The sequence below is a fragment of the Quercus lobata genome, chromosome 11 (assembly GCF_001633185.2).
Source record: "Quercus lobata isolate SW786 chromosome 11, ValleyOak3.0 Primary Assembly, whole genome shotgun sequence".
NCBI lineage: Eukaryota > Viridiplantae > Streptophyta > Magnoliopsida > Fagales > Fagaceae > Quercus > Quercus lobata.
In genome coordinates, this window is record NC_044914.1 from 18,582,563 (window position 1) to 18,599,772 (window position 17,210).

Consider the following 17,210-nt stretch of genomic DNA (forward strand, 5'->3'; position numbering starts at 1 on the left):
TCCGTTCCCAAGGTGCTATACAATACCTTCGAATTGTTTATTGCTATCTTTATCGGCCTAATACTTGGACTCTATAGCATAGAGTTTGGTTACAATCTATTCAAAGGATGGCAATGGGCTGGGTTTGGGTTGGGTATACCTAAACCCAACCTGAAAATTTTATCCATGAATATTCGGACCTCAAGACCTAATTACTGTCCATTCTTGATGCCTGTTTGAATTTTTTGCCCGTTAATACCAAACCTGACCCGAACCCCCTTTTAAAAAAAATAATAAATAATAATAATATGGATCAGATTAAAAACCTCAACTAATGGGACTCTTAAAAATTCTACAAAACCAGTATAAGGACTTGGTTTAGGTTCAGTGTATCTAGTGCGCTGGACCAAGTCAGATGGTGACACGTGTCTAAAAGTGGACACATGTCATCATCTTAATAGGTCCAGTACTACTGGATACTGGTCCTAAGCCTAACCCCCAATATAAAACTAGGAAGGCTACCATGGTCCAAAAGTTACAAATCAATTTAGAAGAGAACTTAAGGAAGGAGAAAAAAAAAATTTGAAACAACAAAGAAATAGAAAGGACTAAAAAAAAAGAGCAGAAACCTGCCATAAGATGGAATTTCAAAGCATAATTAAGCTTACTGAAAACAATTTGCTCAATAGCTACAAAACTTATTGGCTTTTACTTTGTTTCTTCTATTATCATTTTGCCGTTTATGTTTGTATTCTGCGGCTAGTGTGATTGTTGTTGGTTCAGGACCTTCAGGTTTGTCAATATTTTTGTAATCAGATCTTCTCTGTGGTTGTGTTATTCTTCTATAGTTTCTTGATGGTCATAAATCTATGGTAGAATGGTTACTGGAAAAGTAGTATTTCATTTTTTGTTGTGATCTTGCTAATGAGATGGAAGCTGGGCTAAAAACTAAAATATGATCGATTTATTGGTTCAAAAAATTTGTAACTATCATTTGAGGTGTGAGTTGGAAAATAGAACACCGAAATTGGAAATTACACCAAAATAAGAATGATTGGTTTGCTTCAGACACATGCCACTTATTGGCTGTGGTGATGCTCTGTGCAATTGTATCGGGTTCTATATTCTACTAGTTTTGTTCCAACTTACCGAAGCTTCCCTATAGAAAAGGCCAGAAAGGTTTTTTTTTTCTTTTTTATTATTATTAAATTATAATAATAATACGGATTGAATTCGGAAAATACCCAAACATGACTCAATCAGGTTCAGGAGAATACCCAGCCCAATTCTCTTTGCCCATGAGAGATCAGGTTATACCCAGAACTATCAGGTCGGGTACCTGTTACCCCAGTGGGTTCTGGCCATCCCTACTTCTCCCAAGTGAACGTACCTGCATATTGTCAAGTTTTTCTCTAATAAAGCCAGTAAAGGAAGAAGAAGAGACCAGAGAAAATGGCCTGTACATTTGGGTTAAAATACTGGTAAATGAATAAAAGCACCTCTAGCGAATGGGTAAGTTTCGAGTCCCATACTGCCAAAAGAGGAGAAGAAAAAGAAAAGAAGGGAACCATATGGGCTTTCTGCTTTATTTCTGTTGTGTTATTGGTGTACTGCTTTATTTCAGTAGGTAGATTATCACCAGGAACATGACTACAAAGTAAGTACAAACCACTCCATTAGGCTCACTATTCAGCAAAGAAAAAGTCTCGGCTATTACGATTTTGCAAATTCTACTTCGCCTGGAAGGATAAAGGCAACGATGTGCAACCCCAAAATCTGCACCTGATCAAAACTAGGATTAAGTAATTCAACATTTCTTCAACAAAATAATTGGATGACCTCTCAAAAAGCATTTGCACAACTATGTTACATATCAAACTAAACTTAAGGCACAAATGAAATTTGAGGCTTTCTATCACTTGAATCAAAACAGCAAGACATGTCATATCTAAGAGAAATTAAATGAATAATTCTAGAGACAACCACATGCCCATTTTCACAATTTGCTGACTTGTGCAAATATGAGTGGTGAATATTTACTGCCTTGTGCGACCCACCATTTTACATAGATCATTCACAATCGCATAAATCAACAAATTGAAAAATTGAGTGGAAATGGCTGTCTGTTGGCAGACTGAAATTAAAATAGTAATTTAACCTGGCTATATACTAGCCTGTTAGTTTCACTAATGCATCTATCAGGATTGAATCCATATAAGTTGGCTTCAAATTAACAACTAGAAACCTGTTCCAGACTAAGCTAATGGTCGTTTCTTAAATTTTTTTTTTTTTAAAAAAAAGGGTTAATGGTCCAAATTCTCCAGAAGATAGTATTTTTAAGTTGATAAATAATGGATTTAGAAAGTCAATGATTTACAAGAGAAGAAATTTCTGTTACAGAGATGCCAGTCTCATTGGAATAAACATATAAAAATAAACAAGTAAAGCTACAGAAGGAAGACTGACAGATTAAAAAAGGGTCAATGATAAAATGCTATTTGATCATAAGCTAGAGGAAAACCAAAGATGATTCAAAAACCAGAACAGAATCCAAGATGATTGCACTTGAAGTTTTCCAGTATTCTCAGCAACCAGCCAAGAACCTTCCATTTTCACGGCACTACAAAGGACAGGTGGGACAAGTGGTAGCAAGCATCTTCAAATTTATGCATTTATCATACAAGCAAATGAAGTAATCAGTTCTTAAGTGGAAACTTCACAAGAATCAATACAACTTAATTGATACAATGCAAAAATACTTCAATTCGAGTGCTCAAAGTGATTAAAACTACTCATCAAAGAACTCACCAGGTGATATTTCATAACCCCCCATAACCCCCCCCCCCCCCTCCCCAATAAAAGAAAAATCCCTTTTTCCCCCAGACCAAACAAATGCAAGTAGATAACTCACCAATTATACAACTACCTCCTATATGAAAGGACATTACTTAAATCTAGCTTTCAATTCCTTGTACAAGTCTCTTCAAATCCTAGTATCAACATTGCTACTGCCGCAAGCAACTATGTGACTACAAGAAGTTAGCACTCAAGCATCAGCTATTCCACAACTTTTGTTTTGTCAATCTATTTATCAGGATTACACATCTGCAAAACAAAAGCAATCATTGTGACATAATCAAAACTCTAGCATTTCAATCTAAGAGACAACCAGAAGGGAAAAGAAAATAGAAACAATTTGAAAACTGAAATGAAGAGAAACCATCATAATTTGATAGAAATCCAGCACTATGGTAAACTAGAAATCATCATTGACTTGATTTACAGCGTAATGCCAATATGACAAAACCTGCAATTTTTGGGACACTAACTTCCAATAATAGAATAGCGCATAACTAAATGCCTAAAATATAAACAACCAAAACTGTCATTTCAATATTTCAACGTTAACCTTCCAACATTTCATTGAACTTAAAACATGAAAATTAAGACTCCCAAATACATCCTGAAATAATAATAAAAATTAACAAGTTTACAATCCCAAAATCATAACAGAACATTCAATTTATATATATATTTTCTAAGTGTAGTCTACTTGTATAATTGCGACAATCACTAACCAGTTGTCTTCAGAAAGTTCACTACACTAATCTTAAAAGGTGGAGAGAGATAGTGGGTGAGCTCAGCCACTTAGTGAGATAGAATATCACACGGCATTTTTAAACTGAAAATAAATATTTAAGCGATATATTAAACTTTACAGAACATTTCCATTTAGAATAGATAAATAGTTATTCAATACAAAAGGTAAAACAGGGAACATTTAACCATTCAGTGAAAATTATATAGCTTGATAAATAAATAAAAATTCTCTTAAAATTAGCCAATTTCAATAAACACTAGATTAATACAAAGAACATAATTCCATAAAAATAAAAATAAAAAGTTAATAAAAAAATCCCATACCCAGTGCACAAATTCCTACTTTTTAAGGGGTCTATGAAAGCTGATTGGTAGGCAACCTTAGACCCTTTTGTGTGTTTGGGGGGGAGGGCAGGTTCCTGGACTCAAACCCGTGACATTACACTTTTGGTGGAAGGCATTTGCATTGCAACATTATTCCATAATTGGGTAAATTAATTACAACAATAAGAATGATTTACATGACAGTAAAACAATTTTCCACTTACAAATGGTAAATAACAATAAAATAATATATATTAATATAGAAAACGTAAGCTAGACAAATGCTAAACAGTTGGTGGATGAATCCCATGGAAAATAGGAACAATAACCTTCGAGAGGTAGATAAGAATAATAACTCACGAGCAAAAATAACAATAACAGTAGCTCTGAAAGCTATCGGGAACAATGCACAAGACCACTATAAACAATGGTTAACACTTGATGCAGTGTTGGCTTTTACTGTAAACAATCTAGCTGACCCTTTTAAAACATTTACTGATTTACTTAACTATATCATAAAATAAAATTCATATAATACAACATAGTGAATATTTCTCATGAAAATTTTTTTGCATAACTTTCTAATCTTTATAATTTAAAAATACTGGTACAATAAAAGGATAAAATCTATGTTATCTATAACAAACAATGATTCCAAATTTGGAAAATTCGCTCTTTGAATTTTTGTATGTAACATACACCTTAAGAGATGTCATTTTTCCAAAGTGCACTTACCTTTGATTCACCAATCAAAGTTATCTCAAAGTGAGCAAGCAATATCAATTAGGACCTAATTAAAAATAAGCCACTTATCAGATAGTTATAATAAACATAGAGTAATTAGAAGCTAAAAATATAACTTCTATTAGATAAAGGGCTAAACGCCTAGAATTATGTGCTCAACTCCTCAAACCCAATAAGGCAGCCACTAAAGTACCTAAACTTCATTTTAAGTCCACCAAAACTTACAAAACTTTTGTTACTCGGTTGCTGTAAATGAAGATGAACCCAACTTTCTTTAAATACTAAAGCATCCAAAATAAGTCACCATCATATACATTCACAACTCTATCCTTCTTACCACAAAAACAAGTAATAAAACATATTTTAGGACTACATATAAAGTTTCAACATCTTTAAATCAGTTTCACAAATTCGTTTCAATAGAGTAATTAGAAGCTAAAAATATAACTTCTATTAGATAAAGGGCTAAACACCTAGAATTATGTGCTCAACTCCTCAAACCCAATAAGGCAGCCACTAAAGTACCTAAACTTCATTTTAAGTCCACCAAAACTTACAAAACTTTTGTTACTCGGTTGCCGTAAATGAAGATGAACCCAACTTTCTTTAAATACTGAAGCATCCAAAATAAGTCACCATCATATACATTCACAACTCTATCCTTCTTACCACAAAAACAAGTAATAAAACATATTTTAGGACTACATATAAAGTTTCAACTTATTGAAATCAGTTTCACAAATTCGTTTCACAAAAATCACCTAAACTGGGACATTATTTAAGCTTAGAGTCCATTTTCAAGGACCTGAAAAATTATGGCCTAAAACCATCAGTCCTCACTAAATATAACGTTAATCTCTACCTTTATTTTTTTTGATAGGTAACGTTAATCTCTAACTTATGCTAAAACAGTTTTAAAAAATTCTCATGCATTCATCACAAACATGCCTATTTTCAGTTTTTAAAGCTTGTTCCATGCACTGCTGGACGGATATCGAAGGGTCACTAAAATCTCATATTTTAACCATAATAACAACCATCTATCATCACTAAATAATACTAATATCACTGAAATTCCATCAGTACCAAACAACTGCAAAACATGGCACATTCCAAACAAAGTACTAAGTATCAAACCTTATGCCTACACTAAGAAACTTAGCCTCCATCAATCCATGTAAAGATTAATCCACTTCAATTTATAAGGATTTCAACACTGATCTCTATGAATTTCAGCACCATATTTCAAAGGATTAGTCTACCCATAAAACCCCCCAAATCAGTTGTTACAAAGATTACATTTCCCCGAATCAATTGTAGGAATTTCAGCACTTGTCAATAATTGTAGTTCACCTATTTCTTGCAGTCCCTAATATCCTTATTATTCCTTAATTCCTTCACAAAATTAACACTTAAATTTCGAAATTATCAAATTTTCACAGCCCCTACACGCCTGGCCTCAACAGATTAAGTTGCCTAAACTGAAACCCCTACACTAAATTAGAAACCTCCAAATTTAAAATTAGAGATTTCAGCCCCCTAACTCCCCAGCCCCTAAATCAACACTAAATTCCTTAATTATTTATTAATATAAACCCTCAAATCAAATGTCCAATTAAGATTAAAATCCCCAGATCAATTGTGAATTTTGGATTTACTCAATCCCCAGGACCCCAAGTACCTGATTGCTTCCAACCCCAAATTCTCTCACAGTTACATAAAATTCCTCCATAATTGAAATGGAGGGGGTGGATTAAGGCTTGTGTTACTTCTGTTCGTTTTTCAGTCCTAGTAAATGGATCCCCTGAAGGTTTTTTTGGAAGCTCTCATGGGTTGAGACAAGGAAACCCATTATCCCCGCTTTTGTTTCTCTTGATAATGGAGGTTAAGCAGAATTTTGAAGAAGACAAAGGAGAATAACCTTATTCGGGGTTTTCATGTGGGAGCAGTGAAAGTTGTTGGTGTGCGGATTTCCCATTTGTTATTTGCGGATGACACTATCTTTTTTTGTGATGCCTCTAGGGAATAGTTGCTGTCCATAAGGTTGGTGTTGTCTTGTTTTCAGGCTTTTATGGGTTTGAAGGTCAATGTTGGGAAAAGTGAGATTGTACCTGTTAGGGAGGTGAATAATCTAGTTGCATTGGCTAGTATTCTTCAATGTAGAGTGGTGAGTTTGCCTATGAAATATTTGGGGATGCCATTAGGAACTTCTTTTAAGACAGCTTCGATTTGGAATCCTATTTTGGAGAAGATGGAGAAGAAACTATCAAGGTGGAAGTGTCTCTATTTATCTAAGGGCGGTAGGCTCACATTACTAAAGAGTACTCTCTCAAGTCTTCCAACGTACTTTTTATCTCTCTTCACTATTCCTAAAGCTGTGGCTGCTAGAATGGAAAGTATTCAGAGGAATTTTCTTTGGGAGTCTTCTGAGGGGAGTTTCAAATATCTTTTGGTGGCTTGGGAAAATGTGTGTTTACCTGTTGAATTGGGTGGTTTGGGGATAAGAAGTGTGGCGTCGTTTAATCAAGCTTTATTAGGGAAATGGTTGTGGCATTGTGGGCATGAAGTTACCCATCTTTGGCGGAGAGTAATCTCCACAAAATATGGTGAGGGTCAAGGGGGGTGGTGTACGAAAGTGTGCAAGAGGACTCATGGATGTGGCCTTTGGAGAAGCATTCATGAAGGGTGGGAGAGTTTTTCTAAGCATCTGTCTTTTGTAGTGGGTGAAGGCATCCGTATCTGCTTCTGGCATGATAGGTGGATTGGGGATAATACCCTAAAAGATCTCTATCTTAAGCTCTATGTTTGTTCAGCTGCCAAGGATGCTTGCATCTCTGAGGTTTTGTGGATCCCGGAAGGAGGTACTATTAGAGTGTGGGATTTAAGGTTTTGTAGAGCTTTTGAAGATTGGGAGCTAGTTGCATCTTATTCTCTACTTCAGTTTATCCAATCCCATATTCCTCGGGGTGTAAGTTTGACACCCGATCTTATTACCAAGCAATTCAAGGTACTCCAAATTTTTTGTTTCCTTGGAAGGGTGTTTGGAAACCAAAGATTCCTAAGCGAGTGGCTTTCTTCTTGTGGACAACTGCTCACGATTGGATTCTCACATTGGATAATCTCATGCTTAGGGGTCACCCTTTGGTAAATCGGTGTTGTATGTGTTGTTGTGATGGGGAGTCGGTAGACCATCTTCTTCTTCATTGTCCTGTTACACATACCTTATGGACTCTTATGCTTAGGCTTTTGGTATTCATTGGGTTATGCCAAGATCAATGGCGGGATTGTTATCTTGTTGGCATCAGTGGCTTGGGAAGCATAACTCGAATGTTTGGAATTTGATTCTAGGGTGCTTAATGTGGATTGTTTGGTTGGAACGAAATCGTCGCTCCTTTGAGAACATGGAGAAGACGTTGGATGAGTTAGAGGTTGTTTGGATGAGGAGAGTTTTGAGTGATATCACTCAATTTTCTGTTTTCATCATCCAAAACGTGTGGGTCCCACCTGTTTTCAAAACTCAGCACTTGTTTGGATTCATTTTGAGTCGCCGTTTTCATCACTCTGTCACTCAGGAAAACGGATGTGAGTGACCAAAACAGAAAACAGGTTTCACCTGTTTTCAAAACTCAAAAACTGAGTTCAGTGGCAAGCCGGTAAATTTAATGAAGTTGTGGGCCCCTTCGCCAGTGCATTGTCACATCCAGAACAAGCTGAGTTATTACCGTTGGAGCTCCTCTGTTTCATTTTCACTTCCCTCTTCATCCCAGTGAGCTAGCTCCACCACCGAACTCAATAACCCCAAACCCAGTAACCCCAAATCAACCAAACACAGACCCAGCAACTCTAAACCCAACCAACTCCATCAGCACAACCAACCCAATCACAACCACCCACCACCCACTGCTGCAACCACAACCAGCCCACCACGACTCAAATTAAAATAAAATAAAATAATTATCACCACCACAAACCCACCTCAACAACGGTCATCCACAACACCCATCACAGGCCACAACCAACACATCACAGGCCACAACCCACAAGCCACAACTATCCATAAACCGATCTGACCCATAAAACCCAACAAACCGACGGCAAGTGGAGGAAGATTGGAGCAAACCGATCTGACCCACACAAAACCCAGCAAACCAATCTGACCCATAAAACCCAGCAAACCGACGGCGAGTGGAGGAAGAGTGGAGTAAACCGATCTGACCCACACGAAACCCAGCAAACCGATCTATACCCACACACCAACATGCTGATCTAAAAAAAAAAAAAACAAAGAAATGAAAAGAAAGAAAGAAAATTGAAGGGAGAAGAGTATAGGGGAGATCGACGGCGAATGGAGGAAGAGATGGCCGGAGCTGGACAGTCCTGACGAGGCGAGGGAGCTTCTCATTTCTTTGTTCCTTCTGATTTGAGGAATGCGGGGGAGAGAAGTGGTGGATTCAGTGAGTAAAAGAGAGGAGAGGGGCAAAATTTTTATCTCAGGGGAGAGTAAAGGCAGAGAAGTGAAGAGAGGAATAAAGAAAAAGATGAGGAGAGAGAACTTACGCGGGTAGGCAAATATATCCGTCTGACCCAGCACAGTAAATGGGTCCCAGCAAAATTTTGAGTTACATGAAACAAGAAATGAAACCAAACATGTTTTATTTTGAGTGAGGGAAAAAATAGAGTTTGAGTGATTAGTGATCAGTGATGAAAACTGAGTGATAAGTGATGAGTGATGGGTGATGAAAATTGAGTGACCATTTTTTTTAAACCAAACAAGGCCTTAAAGGTTTTATGCCAGCGTAGTCTTTTTGAGTGATCTCATTGTCGAGGTTTTACTGATTCTTCGTCTCTTTCAGAGTTTATGTTTTCCCTTAGATTAACTTTCTGATTTCCCTCTCTTTTGTTTTGCTATTTGTTTCATCTGTTTCTTGTTGTTCATCATCATGAACAACTTGTACTATTCATTTTTTACTCATTAATAATAGTTCTCTAATTACCTATCAAAAAAAATAAAAGTAAAGTAATCATTTTTTTTAATGAAGTAAACATAATATTCAAATATTTATCTCCAGGGAATTAAGAGAATATTGTCAACCTTAATTACTTTAGCAAAAGCTACCATTTGATTATGCCATAATATCCAGTATATACAATACAACCAGCAGGACAATAAATTGATAAATTAAGAACGTTTGAGTGTGAGAGAGAGAGAGAGAGTGTCCTTCCATGATTAAAATTTCTAAAATTTCTGTCATAGGAAAACATCAGCACTGAACAATGAATACATAGCCAACAAAAAAGTATGATTTTAAAATCATATTTTCTTCCATTTTTCTCTAGACATGAACCTCTTTACTTATGAGCCCCAGCTTCTAGTGATATCAGTAATTAAAAATTATATATTAAAAAAACAAGCAATCAAGTTGAACTAAATAAAGTTTAAAAAACTAATAATTCCATTCATAGAAACAAAACCACATTAGAATTCTTCCGAAAAAAGAAACCTGTTAACTTTTGTGATGAAATTTTTCTAGACATGAACCTCTGCACTTTTGGGATGAAAGCAGGTGTTAATTAAAGGAGGTGTTACTTTAGCAAATTGGGTGAGATTGCTTAGCAAGTTAAGATTAGAACCCTGAATAGTTTTCCTATGAAAGCATTTATGAGCAAATCACCAAAAGTAGGGACTGAATTTAGTAAGGACTATATCAAGGTATAAAGGTTAGCCCAAAAGTACAAAGATTCATATCTAGAAAAATTTCATCCCAAAAGTAAAGAGGTTCATATCTATTGCTTTTTTGGATGAATTCTAATATATTTTTGTTTCCATGAATGGAATTATTGATGAAGCAATGGGATTTTTTTTTTTTTTTTTTTGTTTCCTGTAAATTCAAGAATGTGGTAGACCAACTTGAATGGGCTTTCACTGGTATTTATGGTCCAAATTCTGATCGTGATCAACGATTGCTTTGGGAGGAGTTGGCTGGAATTCATAGTTGGTGGAATGTGCCTTGGTGCATTGGTGGTGATTTTAATATAGTGAGATTTCCATCAGAGCACTTTGGTTCATATTCCTTTTCATTTGCTATGCATGAGTTTTCAAACTTTATTTCAAAACGTCTGATAGATCTACCAATAAAAGAGGGTAATTTTACTTGGTCTAATTCCAGAGAGGTGGCTTTGCAATCTAGGCTTGACAGGTTCCTTCCATCTTCTAATTGGGAGGAAAACTTTTCGAATATTTGCCAAAGACGACTCCATAGGTTTACTCTCAAACCACTTACCAATTCTTTTAGAAGAGGGAAATTTTCAGAGGGGCAGTTGACCTTTCCATTTTGAGAACATGTGGCTGAAGGTTGAACCTTTTGAGGAGAGAGTGAGATTCTGGTGGGAGTCCTATCTTTTTCAAGGTTCCCCTAGCTTTCGGATTGCTAGCAAACTAAAAGCTTTGAAGATAGATTTGAAGAAATGGAGCTGGGAAGAACTTGGGAATGTAGAGGATAAGATGCACAAGCTATGGAAAGACCTTGATGCACTAGATTTGATTGAAGATAGAAGACCTTTAAACAATGAGGAGATATTGAAGAAGGACCTTCGCATTGAGCTTGAAAAGGTAACTCTTATGGTAGAAATTTGCTGGAGAAAGAAATCTAGGGCCCTTTGGATTAGAGAGGGAAATAGAAACACTAAGTTCTTCCATAGAACAGCACACTCCCATAGAAGATTCAATACCATTAACAATTTGTTGGTGGATAGTGAGTTGACATCAAACACAAGTTCCACAGCTGCATGCATCTCTCATTTCTATAAACAGTTATACTCTGAGAATGAGGATCAAAGACCTGTCCTTGATGAAGTGGAGTTCTCAAGGATTTCTGAGGAGGAGGCTGCTTGGTTGGACAGACCCTTTGAGGACGACAATGTATATGGCGTCATCAAAGGTTGCAACAGTGATAAATCTCCCAGACCTCTCAATGGCTTTTTTCCAATCACGTTGGGGCTTTTTAGAGCAGGAAATTATGGAGCTTCTTGCAAACTTTCATTCCCAAGCCGTTTTTGAGAAAAGTCTTAATGCAACTTTCCTTGCTCTCATTCCAAAGAAGATAGATGCTGTAAATGTATGAGATTTTAGACCCATTAGTCTGGTGGACGGTATTTATAAAGTCATTTCCAAGGTGCTAGCTAATAGGCTTTGAAGGGTTATTTCTGCTATTATTTCTAAGTCTCAAAATGCCTTTGTGGTGGATAGGAAAATCCTAGACTCGGTTTTAATTGCTAATGAGTGTTTGGATAGTAGGCTCAAGGCGGGTGTTCTAGGTGTTTTATGAAAATTGGATGTGGAGAAAGCTTTTGATCATGCAAGTTGAGATTTTCTTATGTATATGTTCTAGCGATGTGGGTTCTCCGAGCAGTGGAGAAAATGGATTATGTTCTGTATTTCCATGGTGAGATTTTACATTTTGATCAATGGTAGCCCTAATGATTTCTTTGGGAGTTCTAGGGGATTGTGTTAAGGTGATCCACTCTCCCCACTTTTATTTGCTATTGTTATGGAGGCTTTAAGTTGTTTGTTGGATGGTGTGGTTCTGGCTGGAAGTTGGATACATTTCCAGATTCACTGTTGGTTCCAGAACTCATACACCCTTGATAGTGTCTCATCTTCTTTTTGTGGATGATACCTTAATTTTCTGTGATGCTATTCCTAGTCAGATAGATAAATTGAGAGAGATTTTATCTTATTTTGAGGTAGTGTCAGGGTTGCATATTAATCTAGCTAAATTGGAATTGGTTCTAGTTGGAGAGGTGTCCAATATGGGGGAGCTTGTGGCCTTATTGGGTTGTAGGCGATCCTCACTGCCAATGACATATTTGGGGCTTCCATTGGGCGCTAAATCCAAGAATAGGGCAATTTGGAACCGTATTCTTGAAAAAACTTGAGTGAAGACTAGCAAGTTGGATGCAGTTATATTTATCAAAGGGTGGTAAGGTTACAAAATGAGTAACAGATCCTTATGGTATTAGTCTTTGGAGAACCATAAGACAAGGCTGGCCAACTTTCTCTAAATCCATACTTTTCAAGGTTGGTACTGGTAATAGAGTTAAATTTTGGCATCATTTATGGTGTGGGGATTGTACTCTTCTAGAGGCTTTTTTGGAACTCTATAGCATTAATTGTAACAAGGAGTCTTCTATTGCAGACGTCATGTTTTTTCCTAATCAGAGGCTCCATTGGGATCTTTATTTTTGTAGAGCTGTCCAAGATTGGGAATTAGAAATTTTAACTTCTTTTTTGAACCTAATTTATTCTATGCCTCTTACTAGTGAGGAGCATGAAAAACTTTGTTGGAAGCCGGAAAAGAATAAGGGTTTTAAAGTTAGTGAGTACTACTTATCCCTTTCCTCGACTCCTGAAACTTTTTTTCCTCGGAAACATGTGTGGTGCTCAAAGATCCCACCTAGAGTTGCTTTCTTCTCATGGACTGCCGCTTTAGATGAGATTTTAACTCTTGCTTTCTTCTCATTGCCCCATTGCTTTTGAGCTATGGTCTATGGTGTGAGCTCTTTTTGTTCTATTTTGGGTTATGCCACAAAGTGTTACTGGCTTATTTTCCGCTTGGCAAGGCCCTTTCGGTAGATATCAAAACATAGATTTTTGGAGGGCTGCCCCGCATTGTGTTTTATGGTGTATTTGGCGAGAAAGGAACACAAGATGCTTTGAGGGAAAGGAAAGGTCTATTCTCGAGATTAAATCTTTCCTTCTCCACACTTTGCCAGATTGGAGTTCTATTTTTAATACTTTTCCATGTTCTAATTTTTTAGATATGCTTGATCTTTGTAATTTACGTGCTTGATGTATTGCTATTCATGTACATCTCTAGTGTACCTAGGTATTTTGATTAATGAACTTTCGTTATTTATCTCCACCCCCCCCCCCCCCCACAACCCCCCAAAAAAAAAAAAAAAAAAAAAAAATTGAATGGATTTATTAGTTTGAACTTTAATTAGTTCAACTTGATTGCTGCTATGTGATATTCATTGTTCAGTGTTAATGTTTTCCTATGACAGAAATTTTAGAGATTTCTGAGTAGCATCAAATTGTCTAATATTAGATTAGACAATTTCCCATTGAATTCTCTCTCTCTCTCTTCCCCAGCCCTCCCCTCCCTTCCCTTCCCATACTTCCCCCAGCACTTTTTTCTTTTCTTCTTACTCTTTTCAACACTGGTATTGTTCATATCACTATTCAGTATTCACAGAGCCATTCACATCTTCAAATTGTCTTCTTTCTTGCCATCTTTTTTATCCTAAATACATAACCCTTTCCTTACTCCTTTTGAAAACCAAAACTTTGTTTTCAATACCTTTACACTGCTTCACAGCTGCTGTAACGACATTCCAGCAAGCTGCTTCTCTCAGTTTTTAGTTTCCCCTGCTTATAAAGAATATCCTGAAATAAACAGATTCAGGAATTTGCCTACCGTTTTTTTTTTTTTTTTAATGGTAGGATTGAGTTCTATAAATGAGTAATTTAAAAGGCTTGGGCTTGGTAGAATTAGGTTTAGATATTGAATATGGTTTGGGAAATAAAGTATTATGATCATTGAAAAAGAACGGGTAGCCCAACCAGGTGCAGCAGCCGATAAGAGTTTTATCCTAAATCATTTTGCATGTCACGAAAGTTCTGGCCCATAGCATTAGCAAAACCTATACTCCAGTTTATTATCCTAAAATCCCACAGTTAATTACAACTTGCTACAACATTTATCCAAGAAATGATGAGCATTTACCCACTAGCAAAGCAGTTGGGCATTCTCCAGTACTCACAGGAGCATGAATGGACGTTATGCCACAAAAGAGGGGCTCATCGACGAAGTAGAGGTTTGTTATATTATCTAATTTATTGAACTCTGTTCACTCAACTAAATCGCAAGCACCAAAAGAAACTTTTAAATTAATATTAAGAGAAGAAAACTACTGCCTCCAATATAGCCACATTATATCTTTCACACATGTCAAGATCAAGGAAGAAGAGGTTTGTTGTATTCAAAAAGAAGTTCTACATGCTAACTAAGATAAACAATAATAATCATAATTATGAAACAAATTACATAGCTATTCGCTCTAAATTCCCAAAATCAGATAGAAGTTGCGGAACTCAAACTTAGACCACCTCATGGAACATCACAAGCTATGGAAAATGAAATCAGTAAAAATTTCTGATCAAGTTAAAACGAAAATATACATAGGGAAAGCATGATGTTTTCTCTTACCTATTGCCTTGATGACTGGTCTTGAAATGAACCACTTGCACAACCAGAAGGTTGTAAAGGAACCACACAGCACTGCAATAATGTAGCATTGGAAATTTTCATCGATTCATTGGAACAAGCCGTAACTAGTCCAGGAGCAGGAGCAGGAGCAGGAGCAGAAGCAGAGCACTCGTTAACCAGGTCAAACCCGTCGCAAGAGAACTTGGATTCTTTACAATCAACAAGTGTTTTCAATCTAAAGTTTCTCCTACAATACTTAACTCGATATCTATCCTTCGGCCTTGCAGGTTTGCATCTACAATACTTAAACCGATATCTATCCTTAGGCACATTAGCAGGCTTGCATCTACAATACTTAATCCGATATCTATCCTTAGGCACATTAGCAGGCTTGAATCTACAATACTTAAACCTATATCTATCCTTAGACACAGTAGTAGTAGTAGTAGTAGGTTTGCATTCATTACCAGAGGATAGATTGGCAGAGTCCATAGTATTGTCATCTCCATTTGAATTGGAAGAATTCCCATCCCCATCTGAAGGCCGAACACAAACTGAAGGTTCTGAAACACTTTTATCAGGATTTTCACACAACTTGTTGTCACTGCAAAGTTGAAGCTTCCCACAAACGCTAGGATTCCCCGAGGCCGCCGACCTCGGAACAATAGCCAAGCAACTGGTATTCAAGGAGCAAAAGTTGCTGGAAATCCTTGGGGAGCTATTCATAACCCGGTGCAACCGAAACGCCAATTCCACATCATCGATAAAAACCCCATCCTCCTCCTTATTGTTAGCGTCAGAAGCAACCAAATCAAGAGCAGTATTGGCCAACTCCACGGCCTTCCTAGCCATCAAGCCTTTCCTCACGGCCTCCTCTCTGGCCTTAACGGCGGCCTCGATCTTGTTCTTGGCCACAGAACTGGCATCATTGGCCGCGTCTTGGAGCGATTTGACAGAACTCAATTCAGGCAATACCCTAGATGACTCGTCGGAATTGCCCTTGAAGTTGTTCTGACTCTGACTCCGACTCCGACTCCGGGAAAGCGCAATGGGCTTCGGCACCCAGCAATCGACGCAAACGGAGAATTCATCGGAAGAAGCGTAGGACCAGGGCGCGACGTGCCGATTGTTGTGAAAGCAGTGGCTGTGGACGCGGCGGTTACAGAGGCGGCAGCGGAAGGAGGAGTGGTCGGCTTGGAGAAAACAGTAGGAGCAGATGTGGGAGGAGTTGACGCGGAGGAAACACTTGTTGCAGAGAAGAACGATGCGCCATTCGCTGCGCAAGGTTTGGAGTCTTTGCCTTTTAGGGTTAGGGTTGGCGGTGTCGGTTCTCAACCCGCAAGCGTGGCATTCGGATAGATTGGGGAGATCTCTGGTTATCTTCTTTGGGACTGGAACGGTGCCGTTTGGGTTTTGGTTTGGGTTTGGGGATATAGAGGAGGAAGAAGAAGAAGTAGAAGGAGAAGAAGAAGAAAGGGGTTTCTTTTCGTTGTTGGGAAGGAGCGATTCATTCTTGTCCTTGATTTTGGGGGGTTGACTCGGCTTCTTCATCGCCTGAGGCTGAGGCTGAAGGTGAGCGTTTGCCGTTCGACGGAATATTATTCCCACCGGGAATTTACTCGCACTTATAAATTGCTTTTCTTTTCTTTTTCTTTTTTTTCTTTTTTTTTTTAAGGCAATTTGATTATTTTGAACGGAAAACTCTTTTCTTTTCTTTTTTTATTACAGAAGCATTAGGAAAACCTCAAAAAAGTAATGCCATGCAATTATAATAATTTCGCAATTTACATAAAAATAAATAATAAAAAATTTCACAATATTTCTAAATTGGGAATGTTGTAAAATTGTTGTGAATTATTAATTTTACAATATTTCTAAATTAGCATTTTAAGTTGTCAAAATACACATGGGTTCACCACAATTTCTAATTCAAATTGTTTAGTATGCTAATTCACATATCCAATTAGATTTTTAGACCATTTTGGTCAACTTGTTTTGTGTTGGTTAAAAAAAATTTCCTTAAATTTTACGAAAAGTTCACCTTTTGTCCCAAAAAATTTGCTAAATGTTTTACTTTATATCATTCGTCTATCTTCATTAGTTAATATCCCAAGTGGATTAACATCATCCTAATGTGGTATCTAACTTGGACCAAAAATATTTTATTTTGAAAATTCTTGACACATGACTTTCAATTATTGGCACCCGTGGAAGCAACATATTAATGAGACAAAAATCGACCTTAGAATCCCCCCTCCCCCCCAACCCCCAAGAAATTATTGGGACCTCCTAGAG

The 17,210-nt window shown here is 37.1% G+C and overlaps 1 protein-coding gene across 3 annotated transcripts; it reads right to left on the reverse strand.

The window, feature by feature from the left end:
- Positions 1-2,865: 2,865 nt before the first annotated feature.
- On the reverse strand, positions 2,866-16,569 carry LOC115968533. Of its 3 annotated transcripts, none has more exons than XR_004086757.1 (3): positions 14,916-16,569; positions 4,639-4,693; positions 2,866-3,084 (listed from the first exon to the last, which is right to left on the reverse strand). XR_004086757.1 is itself a non-coding variant. In XM_031087946.1 (2 exons), exon 1 carries the CDS (start codon positions 16,464-16,466, stop codon positions 14,916-14,918), a length of 1,551 nt encoding a protein of 516 aa, XP_030943806.1. In that variant the 5' UTR covers positions 16,467-16,569; the 3' UTR covers positions 2,866-3,084. The 3 variants fall into 3 exon arrangements, 1 of the variants encoding a protein (XP_030943806.1); XR_004086758.1 differs by lacking the exon at positions 2,866-3,084 and adding an exon at positions 3,094-3,661; XM_031087946.1 differs by lacking the exon at positions 4,639-4,693.
- Positions 16,570-17,210: the final 641 nt, after the last annotated feature.

What these genes read in the sequence shown, in the direction of transcription:
- LOC115968533 (XM_031087946.1), bottom strand. Translation starts at nt 16,466, where the DNA reads ATGAAGAAGCCGAGTCAACCCCCCAAAATCAAGGACAAGAATGAATCG.